The sequence below is a fragment of the Elephantulus edwardii genome, unplaced genomic scaffold, assembly GCF_000299155.1.
Source record: "Elephantulus edwardii isolate Elephantulus edwardi_28Jun2011 unplaced genomic scaffold, EleEdw1.0 scaffold00017, whole genome shotgun sequence".
NCBI lineage: Eukaryota > Metazoa > Chordata > Mammalia > Macroscelidea > Macroscelididae > Elephantulus > Elephantulus edwardii.
Genome location: NW_006399767.1, coordinates 26584432 through 26601593, shown reverse-complemented (window position 1 = coordinate 26601593; position 17162 = coordinate 26584432). Strand labels below are relative to the sequence as shown.

The 17162-nt window shown below is 41.0% G+C and overlaps 1 protein-coding gene across 1 annotated transcript in view; it reads right to left on the bottom strand.

The window, feature by feature from the left end:
• Positions 1 to 887: 887 nt before the first annotated feature.
• Positions 888 to 17162, bottom strand: part of LOC102859495 (pre-mRNA-processing factor 6-like) — a 34981-nt gene continuing 18706 nt past the window's right edge. The window contains exons 5-11 of the mRNA XM_006882185.1: positions 11364 to 11484; positions 8472 to 8692; positions 7638 to 7774; positions 7170 to 7387; positions 6897 to 7078; positions 5137 to 5300; positions 888 to 1099 (exon numbers count right to left, since the gene is read on the bottom strand). Of these exons, the coding sequence (XP_006882247.1) occupies positions 888 to 1099; positions 5137 to 5300; positions 6897 to 7078; positions 7170 to 7387; positions 7638 to 7774; positions 8472 to 8692; positions 11364 to 11484 (1255 nt within the window). The remainder of the gene's footprint in view (positions 1100 to 5136; positions 5301 to 6896; positions 7079 to 7169; positions 7388 to 7637; positions 7775 to 8471; positions 8693 to 11363; positions 11485 to 17162) is intronic.

The following is a 17162-nucleotide window of genomic DNA, read 5'->3' as shown; positions in this document are numbered from 1 at the left end:
GGTGGCACCCAAATACACCAAAAAGAAAGGTCCATCAACCTATTGCTGAAAAATCATCCACTGAAAACCCTATGAAAGCAGGTGAGCATGAATGCACAACTTGACAAACGGAACCAATGTCACTGAGCAGTACACGTAAAAATTGTTGAATCTGTGTATATTCTCAACAATAATAAAAAATAAACTTTGGCAGGGGGAAACCCAGCATCTTTGGAGCACTGTTCTATTCTGATACACATGGGAACACCCTGAGTCGGAATCCACTTATTGGCAACTGCTACTGGTCAGACCATGCAACAGCAAAGGAGGCTGGGTCTCTTTGTTGCGAGATTTAATACCTTTAGGAGAGTTGGTCTTGGAAATAATATCTAGCTTTTTTTTTTTTTTGCAATACAACGGTTCCAGAGCTTTATTTGTGGCAAATATCTAACATTTTAAAAACATATTCTATTCTGAACTGAATTATGCAAAATTACTTTTTCCTTCAAAAGACACACTCAGAGAAATGCTTGAGAAACCCTTGGAGAAAATAATGCTTGTACCTGTGTGTCTCAGCTACTGAGCTCTGCATGCTAAAGGGTGCACCTAGCCAGTGGAAAAAAAACCCTGAAGACCAGTTGGTTTCTCCACTAGTGAGAGATGCACGGGGTCTGGCCTCAGCTGCAACACAGGAAAAGTGAAGATTTTCTTGTAGTTCAGAAGTTTATTAGTGAATGGATTTAGGCTAGTTAATTGGTGTTTACATACTTAACCCCTACAATACTGGTCTGCTGGCTTCAGGAAGGGAGGACTGGCTACTGTTAATGTGACCTAAGGAAGAGGATGATCTCTCATGCATCGAAGATGCCAGGTTCTGAACTGGTTCTATCAGAGAAACCCCATTTTTATTATAGGGCCTTGGCTTGAGGGATGAGGTTTTCCAGGATTTCCATGTAGTAGGGGCCAAACACCTGTTGATTATAATGTATCAAGCTGACAAACTTCTGGCCCAGGACTGCCAGCTCTGCCTCAGTGAGGGAAAGGCCTCCCGGGAGGTCCAGCAGAGACCGCTGCACACCAAGGACCAGGCAGCATTTGAGAAAAAGGCGGATCCGCTGATCTGTGAGAAGAAAAAGGCAGTGAGAAGGGTAAGAACAAACAGGTTTCCAACCTTCATTGATTCCAACTCATAACAACCCTGAAGGGCAGAGTAGAACTTCTTGGAGGATTTCCAAGGTTGTCAGTATTGAAGGAAGCAGTCCTTTCTCCCACAGAGCAGCTGGTCTGTTTGAACTGCTGGAGTTTTGGTTGTTGTTGTTGACTGCCATCGAATCGATCATGACTCATAGTGACCCTATGAACAAAAGAGCTGGAAGTCTTTCTAGAACTATCATCATTTCTCCAAGTTCACAGAGTTTCTATAGGCATGTGGTTTAAAAAGTAGATGCCACTCCTACTTCCAAACCTGTCTTAAACTGGAGTTCCACAAAACATTGCCCACCATGGGCAACCATTATGGCATTTGACACCCGAATGGCACAAGGTTCAGCATCACAGCAAACCCAGATTCCCTCAGTAATTGACAGAAGAGTGCTGTATGACTTAGAAATACGTTCCTCTAAAATATAACACTAGGCCTGAGGGCCAACCAACCAAATTTTAAAACCCATCTTAGAGCAATCAGCTGATTCTCCTGTCTCCAACCGAATTTTAAAATCAAGCGTCTTCCATGAGGTCCTTCATTCCACAATCATCTCTAAAGCGCTTGCTGCAGAGGATCAAGGACTGCAGCCTTCAACATGGATTGAGGCTCAGTATCAAGAAGACAAAGATTCTCACCACTGGACCAATTGGCAGCATCAGGATGGGTGGTGAAGAGATTGAGATTGTTCACAGCTTTAGTTTGCTTGGCTCCACAGTCAACACTCTTGGCACCAGCAGCCAAGAAATTAAAAGACGTATTGTGATGGGAAAGTCTACTGTTAGGGACCTCTCCAAAGTGCTGAAGAGAAATGGTATCTCTCTGGAGACTAAGGTGCACCTGATACATGCCATGGTCTTTGCAATCACTTGTTATGCATCAGAGAGTTGGACAATGACTAGGGAGGATAGAAGGGAAATTTATGCCTTTAAGCTTTGATGCTGGAAAAGAGTATTGAATGTACCGTGGACTGCCAAGAAAACAAACAGGTTCACTCTGGAGAGGGTTAAACTGGGCTGTTCTTTGGAGGCAAGGATTCTGAGGCTTTGTCTGACATACTTTGGACATGTTGCAAAGAGAGACCAGTCCTTAGAGAGGGACATCATGCTTGGGAAGGTGGAGGGACAGCACAGGAGGGGAAGACCCTCTATGAGGTGGATTGATTCGGTGACTGGGGTAATCGGGGTGGGTGTGTCAGAGACAATGTGATTGCCACAGGACTGAGCAGGGTTTAGGGCTGTTTTTCATAGGGTCGCTATGAGTCACAGACGACTCAATGGCACCTAACAACATGTGTGTACCATCAAGTCAGATTCGACTAGTACAGGAGGAGATTTTCCCTCCTTCTCCATCAAAGCATCTGGTGGATTTGAACCATGTGCCTTTGGGATTGCAGCACAGCTTCTTGCCACTAGGCCACCAGAGTTTCCTTATGTATAGGTTTTGAATGAGCACAATTAAGTGTTCTGGGATTTCTATTCTTCTCAATGTTGGCCATAATTTGTTATGATCCACATAGTCAAATGCCTTGGCATAATCAATAAAGCATACATAAGTAAACATCTTCTGATATTCTCTTCTTTCAATTCAGATCCATCTGTATCAACTATGATATCCCTTGTGCCATAGTAAGATGTCAGAATCTTTGAAAATTGGCTTTTCTAGCCAATATGTTAGCCTCCATTGGTGGCATAGTTTCCAGCTACCATAACTGTGGACACATGGTCTTGCAAATCATCAACAACTGTGGGACCAATATAAGAGAGTGCTTTCCATACTGTAAGAGAAGTTGATGACAGTGGGGAAGAAATTGCGGCAAGGTATAACCAGAGGAACTCTGGAGATAAAGGCCACAGTTGAATGTTTTACTTGTTGGATGGTTGAAGGAAGAGTGGACTTGTAACTGCTCTGAGACAAAGGCCACAGTTAAAGGTTTTGCTTGCTGGATGACTGAAGGAAAAGCTGACTTATAACTGCTCTGAAAGTTTTCTGGATGATTGAGGAAATCAGAGACTTCTTGCCTTTGTGCTGTTAATCTAAACCTGGACTTTCACTAATTGAGGAATTGTGCCTTTGTTAATCTGGCTTGGACTAAACCTAGATTTGCACTGAGAGATATTCTTTGCCTCTCTGACTCTCCAATCTATTTTCCTAATAAACCCCACAAATGTTAAGTAAAGTCTGTGAGTCTTGCAATGAACATTGGATCCAATGATTAGTAAAAATAGGTGCAGGAATATGTGGGGTGGCATGTCCGACTATATCACTATTTGTATGGTGTTATGGACATAATTGATGGGGACAGTTCACCTTTATGAAGTGGGTAGAGGTCAGACTTGGCTACCCCCACATTATTGCCATACCGTTTACACATGGCCTCTTCTGAATTAGGCTTAAAGTCTGAATTTAGTACTCTTTTGATGCACTATTCCAGTAATTTTAAAATAATCTTCAGCAAGATTTTACTTGCATGTAATATTAATGATATTTTTCAATAATTTCCACAGTATATTGGAGTACCTTTTTTGGGAATGAGAGCAAATATAAATCTCATCCAGTTATTTGACCATGTACTTATCTTTCATATTTGTTGGCAGAGACTTGTGAGGATGTACAAGATTCATCTGTTTCCTAAGATGCCTCTTTGGTATTCTATCAACACCTAGCGCCAAAGCCTTCAGTGCAGTTTAGACTTCTTCCTTCAGTACTATTGGTTCTTGACTATATACTACTTCCTGAAATGATTCGGTGCCGAGCAATTATTTCTGGTATAGTGACTCTTTGTATTCCTTCTAGCTTCTTTTGATGATTCTTGCATCTGTCAAGATTTTTTCCCATAGACTCCAGTGTTACAACTCGAGTCTTAAATTTGTTTTTCAAGTCTTTCATATTGAGAAATGCCAGGCACGTTCTTCCCTTTTGGGTTTCTAACTCCAGCTTCTTACACATTTCATTATAATACTTTGTCTACCCAAGCTGCTCTTTGAAATCTTCTGTTGAGCTTTCTTACCACAGCAATCAATCTTTCCCCTTGTTTTGGCTTCATTTCAATGCAAGTTTCAAGTCTCTTCTGATAATAATGTTGGTCTTTTCTTTCTCCTCTGTCTTTGTTTTCTTCATGGATGATGTCCTCCCACAGCTTGTCTGGTCTTTAGTCATCAGTGTTCAGTACATCAAATCTTTTATGGTTTTTAAATTCAGTTGGGATATACGCAGGGTCTCATTTTGGTTCTCACTGTTTTGTTGGGTATTTCCCCCCATTTTATTCAGCTTCAATTTGAACTTAGACAGAAGTAGTCTGTGGTCTTTCCATAGTCAGCCCATAGCCTTGGCTTGACTACTGATAATTACCTTTTCCAATGTCTCTTTCCACAGATGTAATCCATCTCAAGCCTGTTCAGCCCATTAGATGAAGTCCATGTGTCATTGCACAAAATTATATCATTTGCTCTCCGGCTTCATTTCTGTCCCCAAAGCCATTTTCCAGTTATCAATCCTTCTTCTTTGTTTCTAACTTTTGCATTTCAGTCACCAATCACTATTAATGTATCTTTATTGCATGTTTGATCAATTTCAGACTGCAAAAATTGATAGAAAACCTTAATTTCTTCAAATACCTGCTGGTATTTGAAATACCAGGGCTATTGTTTCCAGCATCATAGCAACAGGGAAGCCACTGCAAGTTTGGAAAATTAACAGAAGAGGAAGAGTTTGGAATATTGTCAGAAAATTTCCCAAAAGGACAGAGATTACTTCACCAGATTGGCTGGACAGTTCTTATACCTTGAAACCATGGAGAAATATGAAAAGCATCTGTTTTCAACAAAACATTTTGAGAAAACCAAAGCCTAAACAGTGATTTGCCCAACCCTTTCATTGCTAAATGATTCAGAAACCGACTTCCAGAATTGGGACCCATCTCTCCCCAAATTTCCCACTCCCACAGGCACACTCACCAATGACACTGCGGACACAGTTGTCCTTCTTGGCAATGTTCTGGAGCTGTCTTATCAGAGATGCTGTATTGTCACTGCTCAGAGCATCAAGGCCCATGTTCTTGAGACTTTGATGGATTTCCTGAGATACCTGTTCGCTCACAGTCAGCATAGCCTCCTCAGGCCTAGAACATGGAAAACAGTAAATTGGTATCCACTGTGCGACCCTGGCACAGGGACAAAGCTCTGGTAGCTCCACACCCAAAACCAGGGTCACCTGAAAAAATATCCCAGCCTTTCTTCTCCCAGCATACATATCTCTAGTAGGTAGCAGGGCTCAGTGCATCTTCATGTTACCCTCAAGATTACAACTAATCTGTTAATTTCTAAGAAATAAGATAAACTATAAAATAAACTCTGCCTAAGGATGGTTTGGTTTGATCCTTGCTCAGATCCACTTAGTTGTCTGGGGTTTGTTGTTGTTGTTGCATTGTCAAGTCAGAACTAACTCATAGCAGATGCTCCATAGGATTTTCAGAGGCTGTGAATTGCACAGAAGGAAATTGCCCTTCTTTCTCCCAAGAAGCAAAAGGGTAGATTTGAACCGCCTGCTTTTTGGTTTGGCAGCACAACTCTCTACCACTAAGTCCACCAGAGCTCCCTTCAGTTTTGTTTTTGTATCATGAATTGTATGTCTATTTGTACATCTTTTAAGAATTTCTTGGACATTTTCTATAGTCATTTGTCCTACTGCATCAACTGTTACAAAGTGGGCATACAAGTTTGGTTCCTTATCACCAAAATAAACTTAGTATCACTAAAACCCAAATCATTAAAAAATAAAACAAATCATAAAGTCTTTTTGTTTCCCAGTGCATATAACTTTTTATTTACAGTATATCCTAGTCTATTAAGGAGTTCTGGTGGCATAATGAGTTAGATGCTATGATACTAACTGAAGGGTCAGTGGAAACCACTAGCTGCTGTGTAGGAGACAGATGGCTAGTCTGCTCCTCAAGAGACTTTACAGCCTCAGAAACCAGATGGAGATTATAAGTCAGAATGGACTTGACTATAGTGGATTTGGTTTGTTTTGGGCAGTATATTAAATGTTTGTTGTTGTGATGTACTGTCAAGTCAGAATCGACCCATAGCTGACCCTCCTGCAGGTTTACAGAGGAAGTTATTTGCATAAGAGACTGCCCATCCTTCTGCAGAGCCGCAGCTGGTGGATTTGAACCACATGCCTTTGGGATTGTAGTGCAACTTCTTGTCACTAGACGATCAGTGCTCCCTATTAAATGTATAGCAGTATTATGTAAAAATTTGGAAAATTGTGAGAATTAACAAAATGCAGCACAAAGACAGAAGAGTGAGCACATGCTATTAAATTTTAAAGTGGGGAAGGTGGGTACTAATAGACTTGTTTGGCACAAGGCTGCCATAAATATTTTATTTATGAAAAACACAACATCTACAAAGTTCAGTAGAACAAGGCATGTCTACATAATAGTAAGCACTATAATGAAATGAACTGAATTTTGCAACAAACTACTCCCTCAACATAACCCTTTTTAGAAGGAAGTTTTCATTTTGTTTGTCAAAAGTCTCAAGACCATTAACAGAAGGATACTAGTAATCTTTGTGGGCGATTCTGAAGGGCCTTTCTATGGCTTGTGGTGGAAGTAAGCTATCACTTATGTGTCTATGTCCTAAATACTATATGTCATCCATCATTCTAAAAATTATCTATTTGAGGGGGGAAAATCTGTACAGCTCACCTGGAGTTAAACTCCTCTGTCAGGGCTTTGGTGACACGTTTTAGTTTATCCACAAAATGAGGTGAGCCAAAAAGAATATTGCCAGAGAAACTGCTGGCTACTAGCAAGACTGAGGCCAGGATGGTTAACTGTTGCAGCTGGGACTCGAGCTCTTGTAGCTGGGTTCTGTCCGTCAGTAAAGTCTGGGAAGCCAATAAAGAACAGGCCGTCAGAAGAGGAAGAGCTCAGTGCTTCCCTGAACACAAATAAACAAACCTCTCTCCTCAGCCCTACCTCAGGAAACTCTTCACTTTCTGGGTCCCAGAGAAGGAGGTTCAGGAAGCCCTGGGACAGCACCATTGGAGGGCTGAGAGGTGCTAGATTGCTGGCTGGCTCATTTTGGGCTGGAGAGGCCACATTGGAGGAGTCGGGAGTGTCAGGAGAAGTTGGAGATGGTGTAGTAAGGTCTGCTACTGCTTGAGTTAACCATTTGATGGTGTGATCAAGGAAGCCTATGACAGAGAAGGACATGTGTAAGCATCTTCAGCTTCTGAGACTTCAAGACTAAGATTCTTTTCAAGATAGACTTCTAGTCAGTAAGGAAATGTAATTCAGGCTTGTCTTAGATAATGTCCCTTTTCCATTCTTTCGTCTGAGGAAAGAATTTGCTACTCTTAAAAAGAAGCAAAGTGTTTGCTAACATTTAAAAAATCAAACCCATGGTTGTATGTTCCCACTCCAACTTTCAATGTATATACATACTAGGCTGCTTGTTGAGGAGCTTCTGGAATTTAGCCCGTTCATACTGGATGGCATGTTCCTGCAGGTGTGGGCAAAGAGTCTGGATGGTGTAATTCATCATGTCCATTTCCATCAGGCTTAGAACCTGGAAGATCCCTCTGTCATAAGGTAAATAGGAAATGTTATGAAAAGAAATGATGAGGGGACTCAAGCACAAAGTCATTAAGTTATTGTAATTCATAGCTAGGAAAGACCTTTAAACTAAGTTGGTCTCAGCTCATAATTGACCAAAAAGGATGATGTGGTCCAGGGCCCAAGACCAACAGGAATGGTGGCCAAACTGGGAACAGATAAGTGTAAGTCTCTGGACTCCGAGTCCTCCAGTCTAGATCTCTTTCCACTATGATCATTCTGTTGTTTCTTCACAAAAATGAGAGTAAATAAACTGGAATGGTCAAAATTCTCTTTGGGGAATGGGAGCAAGACTCACTGGCCACTTACTCCAACTTTCTACCTTTTGGTTCTTCTAGCTAGAAAATAAGGATAACTTTCCATCCCTATTGCTGTCATAACATATGAACTAGAACAGAGAATACCTTGAGTATTTTTACTTCTAGGAGAAAAGAAATACATATTCTAATGTTTTATGGTGGTATGTCATCCATGGAGCCTAATCTAAGGATGACTAAAGGAGGGCCCTATGATTTAGCCTTTGAGGAGGGGTTAGAGAATAGTTAAGAGGTATAGGTCAAGTGTTTCATAGGGAATAGGCAGGTAAGACATGGGCTACAATCCAGTGTCTGGCCCTACTTTATGCTCATGGTCCGAGGTAGGTTCATCTTTCAAATTTCACACCTCAGTAACTGAACAGAGTCCGTAAGGTTCTCCAAATTCTGTATTGCTTCATCTCGAACTGGTGCACACAGCAATGCCATAGTATTGAGAATGCACTTAGAGAGATGAGGGACATCCAGAGTCCCGTGCTCTGCTTCCTGCTTGCGGAGGTCCATGTTCAGGGTTTCTTCGATCTCACTTTTTAGGCGGATCTGGCGTGGCAACAGCAATGACAGCAAGATCTGTCCAGGAAAGAAAGTAAAAAACAGAAACAGCACTGTTTAGAGTCCAAAACTTTCTCCAATGGACAGCCCCATTAGCCAAAATAATCCCTGTCTGTGTCTCCTGAGGATCAGGAAATTGGACTCCTAAATATCCTATGTGCTGAGTAAATAATTTCAGGAACTGCATTCTACGAAGAACAAAGTGGGCATCAGGACTGGAGAAAGATTGATAACCTGTGCTATGCAGATGACATAACCTTGGTTGCTCAAAGTAAAGACGACCTGGAAAACTTACTGAAGAAGATCAAAGACTTTATAGCCTTCAATATGGAAAACATCTCAACATGAAGAAAACAAAAACCCTCACCACTGAACCAATAGCTAACATCACAGCAGATGTAGAAAAATTGAAACTGTCAATGATTTCATTTTACTTGACTCAACAATCAACACTCATGGCAAGAAGAAAATAGAGAAAAGGAACTATAAAGAGTTACCTGAATCATTATCAGAGAAATACATATCAAAACAATAATCATCTCACCACAGCAACAATAATAAAATTCAGTAACACGGAAAACTAATGTTGGTAAGGATGTGTAGAGATTGAAACTTTCATATATTGCTGTTGGAAATGTAAAATGGTACAATCACTATGGAAATCAGTTTGACCCTTCCTTAGAAAACTGAAAATAAAAAGACTATCAATCCCACTACTCGGTATATATCCCAAAGAAGTAAGAGCTCTGAACTGAACAGATATATACACACCTACTGGAGCTCTGGTGGTAAAGAATTGTGCTGCCAACCCAAAGGTACGTTGTCCAAATCTGTCAGTTGCTCCATGACAGAAAGATGGACAATCTCTTCCTGTGCAATTTACTACCCACTGTACGGTCAGCTATGGGTCAGCCTCAACTCCACTGGACACAACAACAACAACAACATGTTCTTTGCAGCATTATTTATAAAGCAAAGAGATGGAAACAACCCAAGTATGGCTTTCAACAGACTAATGGCTAAAGAATCTATGGCATATTCACACAATGGAATATTAAGAAGCACTGAAAAACAAAAGAAAATAATCTGATAGATGTCAGTCAAAAAAGGACAATAAGACAATTAGAGTACAAAGCTAGAAAAAGGTTTATATGCACATTCATTGTTGGATGGTTAACCGCTAGGGATGGGAAAATCAGGAGAGAGGAGTAAAAATGAAGCTCAACATCAAGAAAACAAACATTCCCCCCACTGGGCCAACAGGTAACATCATGATAGATGAGAAAAAGATTGAAGTTGTCAACAATTTCATTTCACTTGGATCCATAATCTACACCCAAGGTAGTAGCAATTAAGAAATCAAGACATGTTACACTGGGGAAATCTACTGTCAAGGACCTCTCCAAAATTCTAAAGAATAAGGATGTTAGTTTAAAGACTAAGGTGTGCCTGAACCAGGCCATGATATATTCAATTGCTTCCCTTGCATCTGAAAGTTGGACAGTGAATACGGATGACAGAAGAAGAATCAACGGTATTGAGTTGTGTTGTTGGCAAAAAGTATTGAATATACCACAGACTACCAAAAGAGCAAACAACTCTGTCTTAAAGGAAGTGCTCCATACAAGTAAGGATGATACAACATCATCTCACTTACTTTGGGCATATTTTCAGGGGGAACTAGTACTTGGAGAGAGAAACATCATGATGGGGAAGGTAGAGGGTCAGTCAAAGAGGGGACTGACACATTCAACAAGATGAATGCCACAGTGACCAGCACAAAAGCTTGAGCAGGACAAAGATCATGCAGATGGCACAATACAGGGCAAGGTTCAGACCTGTTGCTTACAGGGTCACTATGAGTCATGGTCAACTTGATGGCACCTAACAACAATAACACGAGTAGTTTACAACAAGGCTATTTGCTTCTTCAGGACCAGGTGAGTCTCTCCCTCCAGGTCCTATCATATTGCCACATTCTTTGATTATAAGCAAATTATAAGTTTCATATACATTCAAGGAGAGGGCATTATATAAAAGAGCCTCTGCTCACTGGATGTCACTTTAGGGTATGTCCACCACATGCTAAATAGGAGGGACTTTTCCTTCTGGTTCTGGAACACCTGCTTGGCAGGCTTCGCAGCATGTATAGCATCTCCAGAGCTCGGCTCCTGCAGAGCAGGGAGTTGCTTCTCCAGTGCCTCTCACACATCCAAAACCTATAGTACATGTGGTCAGCAGCACACAGCAGCCAGCAGTTTCCCCTGGCACTCAGAAGGGTTTATAGCAGAGCGATTCCAGCAAGACACCTCTCCATGAATGAGTGGCATTCAAGAGCACTTGGCATCACACTACAATTCACTGCCATTCAACGAGTCAAAGCTGTGCCCTCTTCAACAAGGTTCTAGGGTGTTCTAGCTCAGCACTAGGAACAGGAGCTACTACTTAAATCTCCATTCTAGTATTCTTTGAAATTCTTTTTACTGCATACTAGCCAAGTTCTTTCTCCTATCCCATCATAATGATTCTTATAGTAAACCTTTCCCGTTAAAATTTATGTATGATTTGTGTCTCCTTATTAGACACTGACTCACATGGACACCACTCACAATTTGGTAACCACTGACACACCAATGAACTGGGGACGCCTAGGAACTTCATGTTCACAAAAGGAAGGGTGGTCACTCACCAGTTTAATTTCTTTCAGAAGTTCAAGAGCACATGTGAAGTTGGGAGGACTGGCTGACAGTTGCTCTTTAACATGATCCCAAAAGGCATTGCGCATTGTTTCCTTGACCTTATTTTCCAGACTGTAAGAGGGTTAAATGAGCAAATTACTTTATGTGAAAACTGTTATAGGGTCATAATCTCCTAAACCTCAAGTGACATTTGATATAATAATAAAAAAGACCATTGTATTGACAAGGAAGGACTCAGAACTAGTGTAGACTACAACAGAGTTGAAAACAGCAGGGAGAGATCTGGACGTCAAGGCTATCAGAGAAGCTTCTCGGAAAGGCTCCTCCTGGGCCAGTGCAGCCCTCTCCTTGCAGTAGGAGGAATCCTGGAGAGATGTCAGGACTATGCAAATGAAAGACAATCTAGTTTGATTTAGGGGTTCTGGTGGCTGAGTGGTAAAGAGTTGTGTTGCCAACCCAAAGGTACAAGGTTTGAATCCACCACCTGCTCTGCAGGAGGATGGACAATATCCTCCCATGTGATAAACTGTCTCTGAAAACCTACTGGAGCCTAAGCTATGGGTTGGTTCTGACTTGAAAGTATATGACAACAATAACAAGAAATTTTATTTAAGTCTAGGTTTCATATAGGTATATATGCAGCATTGAACTAAATGGTCTTTCTCACCCCCAAGCCCCAATATCTGTGCTGCAGTCCCAAAGGTGCATGGTTCAAATCTACCAGCTGCTCCCTGGGAGAAGGATGGTCCATCTCCTCCCATGAAATGAATCTCCTCCCATGCCTCTGAAAACCCACTGGAGGGTCAGCTATGGGTCAGTTCTTACTTGCTGGTACAAAACAACAACATCTAAGAAAGGATTTTCCCTCTTTGAGAATACCTGAGTATTTTACAGATATCTCAAAGTTCACAGGTTTAAAATTAAATTCACTATCTTATTCCTTTGTTTTTCCTGTATTCCCAACCTCAGTGGCACTGCCATCTATCCAGTCATGCAAGCTCCAAAGACATCTCTTTACCCCTTTCAAAAATGCAGTTGTAACGCATAGTCCTGATAAACAAAATTAAAAGTAGAACAGAGATGAGCACAACAAATTATCAGAGTTCTTCCATCAGGGATCCATTCAACAATTTACATATTTTGTTTCATATCACTGATTACTGTGTCAACAACAGAACACCCTTCATTCTCCATCTTCCCTTTGTCTCTCATTCTATTCCTCCTTTCCTAACCCTTTCTGCCCTCTGAACTTTTTGCCTGGGCAAAGCTGCTTGTTCTAAGGAACGAAGACCCTCCCTAGAGGAGTTGTTCACCGTATGTTGTTATGTGCCATTGAGTTGCCTGCGACTCAAAGAGACCCTGTGTACAACAACCCTAAACCCTGTCCTATCGTGTGCCAATTTCACTCTCTGACACACCTACCCCATTACCCCAGTCACTGAAACAATCCATCTCACTGAGGGTCTTCCTCTCCTGCTCTGTCTCTCTCTACCCTCCCAAGCATGACCTCCCTCTCCAAGGACAGTCCCTCCTTGCAACATGTCCAAAGTATGTTAGATGACGCTTCAGAACCCTTGCCTCCAGGGAGCAGCTTGGCTTCACACTCTCCAGGACAAATCTGTTCGTTTTCTTAGCAGTCCATGGTATATTAAATACTCTTCTCCAGCACCACAGTTCAAAGTCATCAATTCTCCTTCTATCATTCCTAGTCACTGCCAGCTCTCTGATGCATAGCAAGTGAATGCAAAGACCATGGTCTATATCAGGTGCACCTTATTCTCCAGACTGACATTGTTGCTCTTCAGCACTTTAGAGAGGTCTCTAACCACAGACTTTCCTATTGCAATATGTCTTTTAATTTCCTGGCTGCTGGTGCCAAGAGTGTTGACTGTGGAGCCAAGCAAACTAAAACTGAACAATCTCAATCTCTTCACCATCCATCATGTTGCTGCCAATCAGCCCAGTGGTGAGAATCTTTGTTTTCTTGATATTGAGCCTCAATCCATACTGAAGACTCCAGCCCCTGACCTTCCACAGCAAGTGCTTCAGGTCCTCCTCAGTTTCAGCAAGCAGGGTTGTGTCATCTGCATTACACAGATTGTTGATGAGTCTTTCTCCAATCCTGATACCACATTTCTCCTCATAGAGCCCAGCTTCCCAGATACTCTGTTCTGCATAAAGGTTGAAAAGGTATGGAGATAGAATACATCCCTGGTGTACACCCTTCCCAATTTTGATCCATGCAGTGTTTTCTTGTTCTGTTCTGACAACTGCCTCCTGGTCCAAGCATAGGTTTTGCATTAGCACAATCAAGTGTTCTGGGATTCCCATTCTTCTGAGAGTCAGCCCCAGTTTCTTGTGATTCACACAGTCAAACACTTTCACATAATCAATGAAACACAGATAGACATTCTTCTGGTACTCCCTGATTTCAGCCAAGATCCATCTAACATTAGTGACAATATCCCTAGTACCATGACCCCATCTAAACCCAGCCTGCACTTCTGGTAGTTCTCTGCTGATGTGCTGTTCCAGTCGCTTTTGGATAATCAATAGAATCTTGCTTGCATGTGATATTAATAATATTGTTTGATAATTTCCACACTCTGTGGGATCACCTTTCTTTGGAAAGGGTACAAATATAGATCTCTTCCAGTCAGTTGGCCAGTGGTTGTTCTCCAGATTTCTTGGCATAACTTGGGTGAGCACATCTAGGGTAGCATCTGTTAACTGAAATATGTCAATTGGTATACCATCAATTCCTGGTGCCTTCTTCTAAGCCAATTCTTTCAAAGCAGTTTGAACTTCTTCCTTTAAAAGCACAGGCTCATATGTTGTTTCATTAAGTTCTTCTGTGACTGTGACTGCCAATTCCTTTTGATATGATGACTCTGTATACTCTTTTCATCTTCTTCTAATACTTTCAGGATCATTTAATATTCTGCCCAAAGCATCCTAAGTATTGCAACTCAAGACTTGAATTTCTTCTTCAGCGCCTCGAGTTTAAACAATGCTGAGCGAGTTCAGCCCCTTTCATTTTCTGACTCTTTGCACATTTTATTATAATACTTGACTTTGCCTTGCCCCACTGCCTTTTGAAATCTTCTGTTCAGTTACTTAATATCTTGATTTCTTTCCTCTGCTTTGGCTTCTCAGTGCTCTAGTGTAATATTCAGAGTCTCTTCTGACATCCATTCTGGTCTTTTCTTCCTCCTCTGTCTTTCAACAACCTTTTGCACTCTTCCTGGATGATATTCTTGATATCTTCCCATAACTTATCTGGTGTTCACTCAGTATCCAAGGCCCCAAATCTGTTCCTGAGATGGTTCTAAAATTCAGGTGGGATAGGTTCAAGGTCATATTTTGGTTCCCATGGACTTGATTTCACTTTCCTTAGCTTCACCTTAAACTTGCACATGAGTAGTTGGTGATCTGTTCCACAATCAGCACCCAGACTAGTTTTCACAGCTGATATTGAGCTTCTCCAGTAGTTCTTTCCACAGATGTAGTTTATCTATCTGATTCCTACCCATACCATCAGGTGAAATCCATGTGTATATAGCCTGCATTTATGTTTCTTGTCAAATGTATTTGCAATGAATAAATCATTGATTGTACAAAATTCTATCATCCTATCTTCAGCTTCATTTCTGTCACCAAGTCCATGCTTTCCAACTACTGATCCTTCTTCTTTGTCCCCAACTTTTGCATTCCAGTCACCCATTATTATTAATGCATCTTGACTACATGTTCGATTGATCTCTGACTGTAAAAGTTTGTAGAAATCTTCTATTTCCTCTTCTTTGGCTATGGTTGTTGGTGCGTATATTTGCATGATAGTGGTACTTATTTGACTTCTTTTTATGTGTATGGATATTATCCTGTAACTCATAATATTATATTTCAAGATGGATCTAGAAATTACTTTTTAAACTATGAAAGCAACCCCTTTTTTCCTCACCTTTTCATCTCCAGCATAGTAGATCTGATTCAAAATGTCCCACACCAGTCCATCTCATCTTGCCAGTACCTAGTATGTCAATATTTATGCATTCCATTTCCTTCTTAACAATATCTAATTTTCCTACATTCATAGTTAACCTTATAAGTCTATTTATCTGACTGAAAACTGAGACACAGTAGTGAGCTTAGTTGTAGGCCTAAAGAGTGATTAAAGGTCATAGCTTGTAGGTTCTGCCAGTCTCTAGCTGAGCCTCAGGCTGGGTCTTTTTTTTTTCTTTTAATGATTTTGAGTTTTGTTTCACATTTTTCTTTTACTCTATCCAAGACCCTCTAAACAATTCTGTTTAGTGTGATCCATCATGGTACTTGGGCATTGGAACTGCTCTTAACATATTCTCTTGTGTCCTATTTATCCAAATAACTATGAAGTTGCCATAATGTCTATTTTCTCTTGAGTCATCTCCTACCCTCACCTCTGACCTGGACTACTGTATGAATTCATTTATGGTTCCCCTTGCCTACTGACTTGTCCCTTTTTAAGTTATTCTCCATGCTGCTATCAATTCATTTGAAAATCACTCATTTTTGTAAGATGTACTTCTGATCCTTATGTCATGCTCTTGTAAAGCCCTGTAGGGACTCTTCATCACCAGCAGGGTACATGGCTTACATAACCCTTACTACTGCTCTGCTTCCCCTTTCAATTATATCTTCCTGCCTCTAACAGCTTGTGATCTACTAACCAAGTTACTTGTAAAGAACATACCATGGTTTATCACAGTCTGTGCCTCTGACACATATTCTCTGTCTAGAGTGTCCTTTACTACTAAGAAAGTACCTGATCCTACCTGGAGAGCATCTCACCAGTCAGTCTTACCTCTGTAGGCAGGTCTCCTGACCCTCTTCGAGCAGCTGAGCACCCTCATTTAGCTCTACATCCATAGGCATGAATGAACTCAGCATTCTGATACAAGTTCATTTTTCTGTTGTTCAACTATCTCCTCAGAGAAGCATCTTGACAGCAAAGACAGTTACACACATACATGGTAAAACCTATATACATATATACAAACATGCACACACACAGCACTTCTACTCTGTCACACGGAGTTACTGTGAGTCAAAATCAACTTGACAGCAATGGGTTACTACTTATATATAAATAGTTACATATATATGTAGTTGCATGTAGACTTACTTTTGTTATGTGTCACCAAGTTGGAAGTGACCCCCGCAACCCCAGCAGGTTTTGGAGGCTGTAAACACATGAGAAGAGATTGCCCATATTTCTCCATGGAGTAGCTGGTATATTAGAATTTCTTGTCTTTTGGTTGCCAGTGCAACTCCTTACCATGAGTCCATGAGAGCTTTAAGCTATATATAGCAGCAGCCAGATTCTACAGAAGCTTGTTTGTTGGTTCTGGTGAGGATTATGGTGGAATATTGACTCTTACGGTTGCTATGAGTCATCTACAACACCACAGCACTTAACAACAACAACATAGAGAGAGCTCTGTTGACCTAGTAGATAGAAAGTTATGCTATAAAGCCAAAGTTGGGTGATTTTAATCTGTGGCCCTCAGGCCTGGTTTTAATTGTTTTGGGTCATTCTTCTAAGTGGTACAGCATTGGTCTGTCCATTTGCTGTACAGAGGTAACTTGTGGTTGCTATGATGCTAAACACTGTGACAATGATGTGTCAAAATATGATAATGGTTACCCATGGTGGAAAGTGTTTGGTGGAGCTCCCTGATTAAAACAAGCTTGGAAGCAGGAGTGGCATCCACTTCCAAAATGGCTTGCTTCCAGAAATTCTATGAACGTGG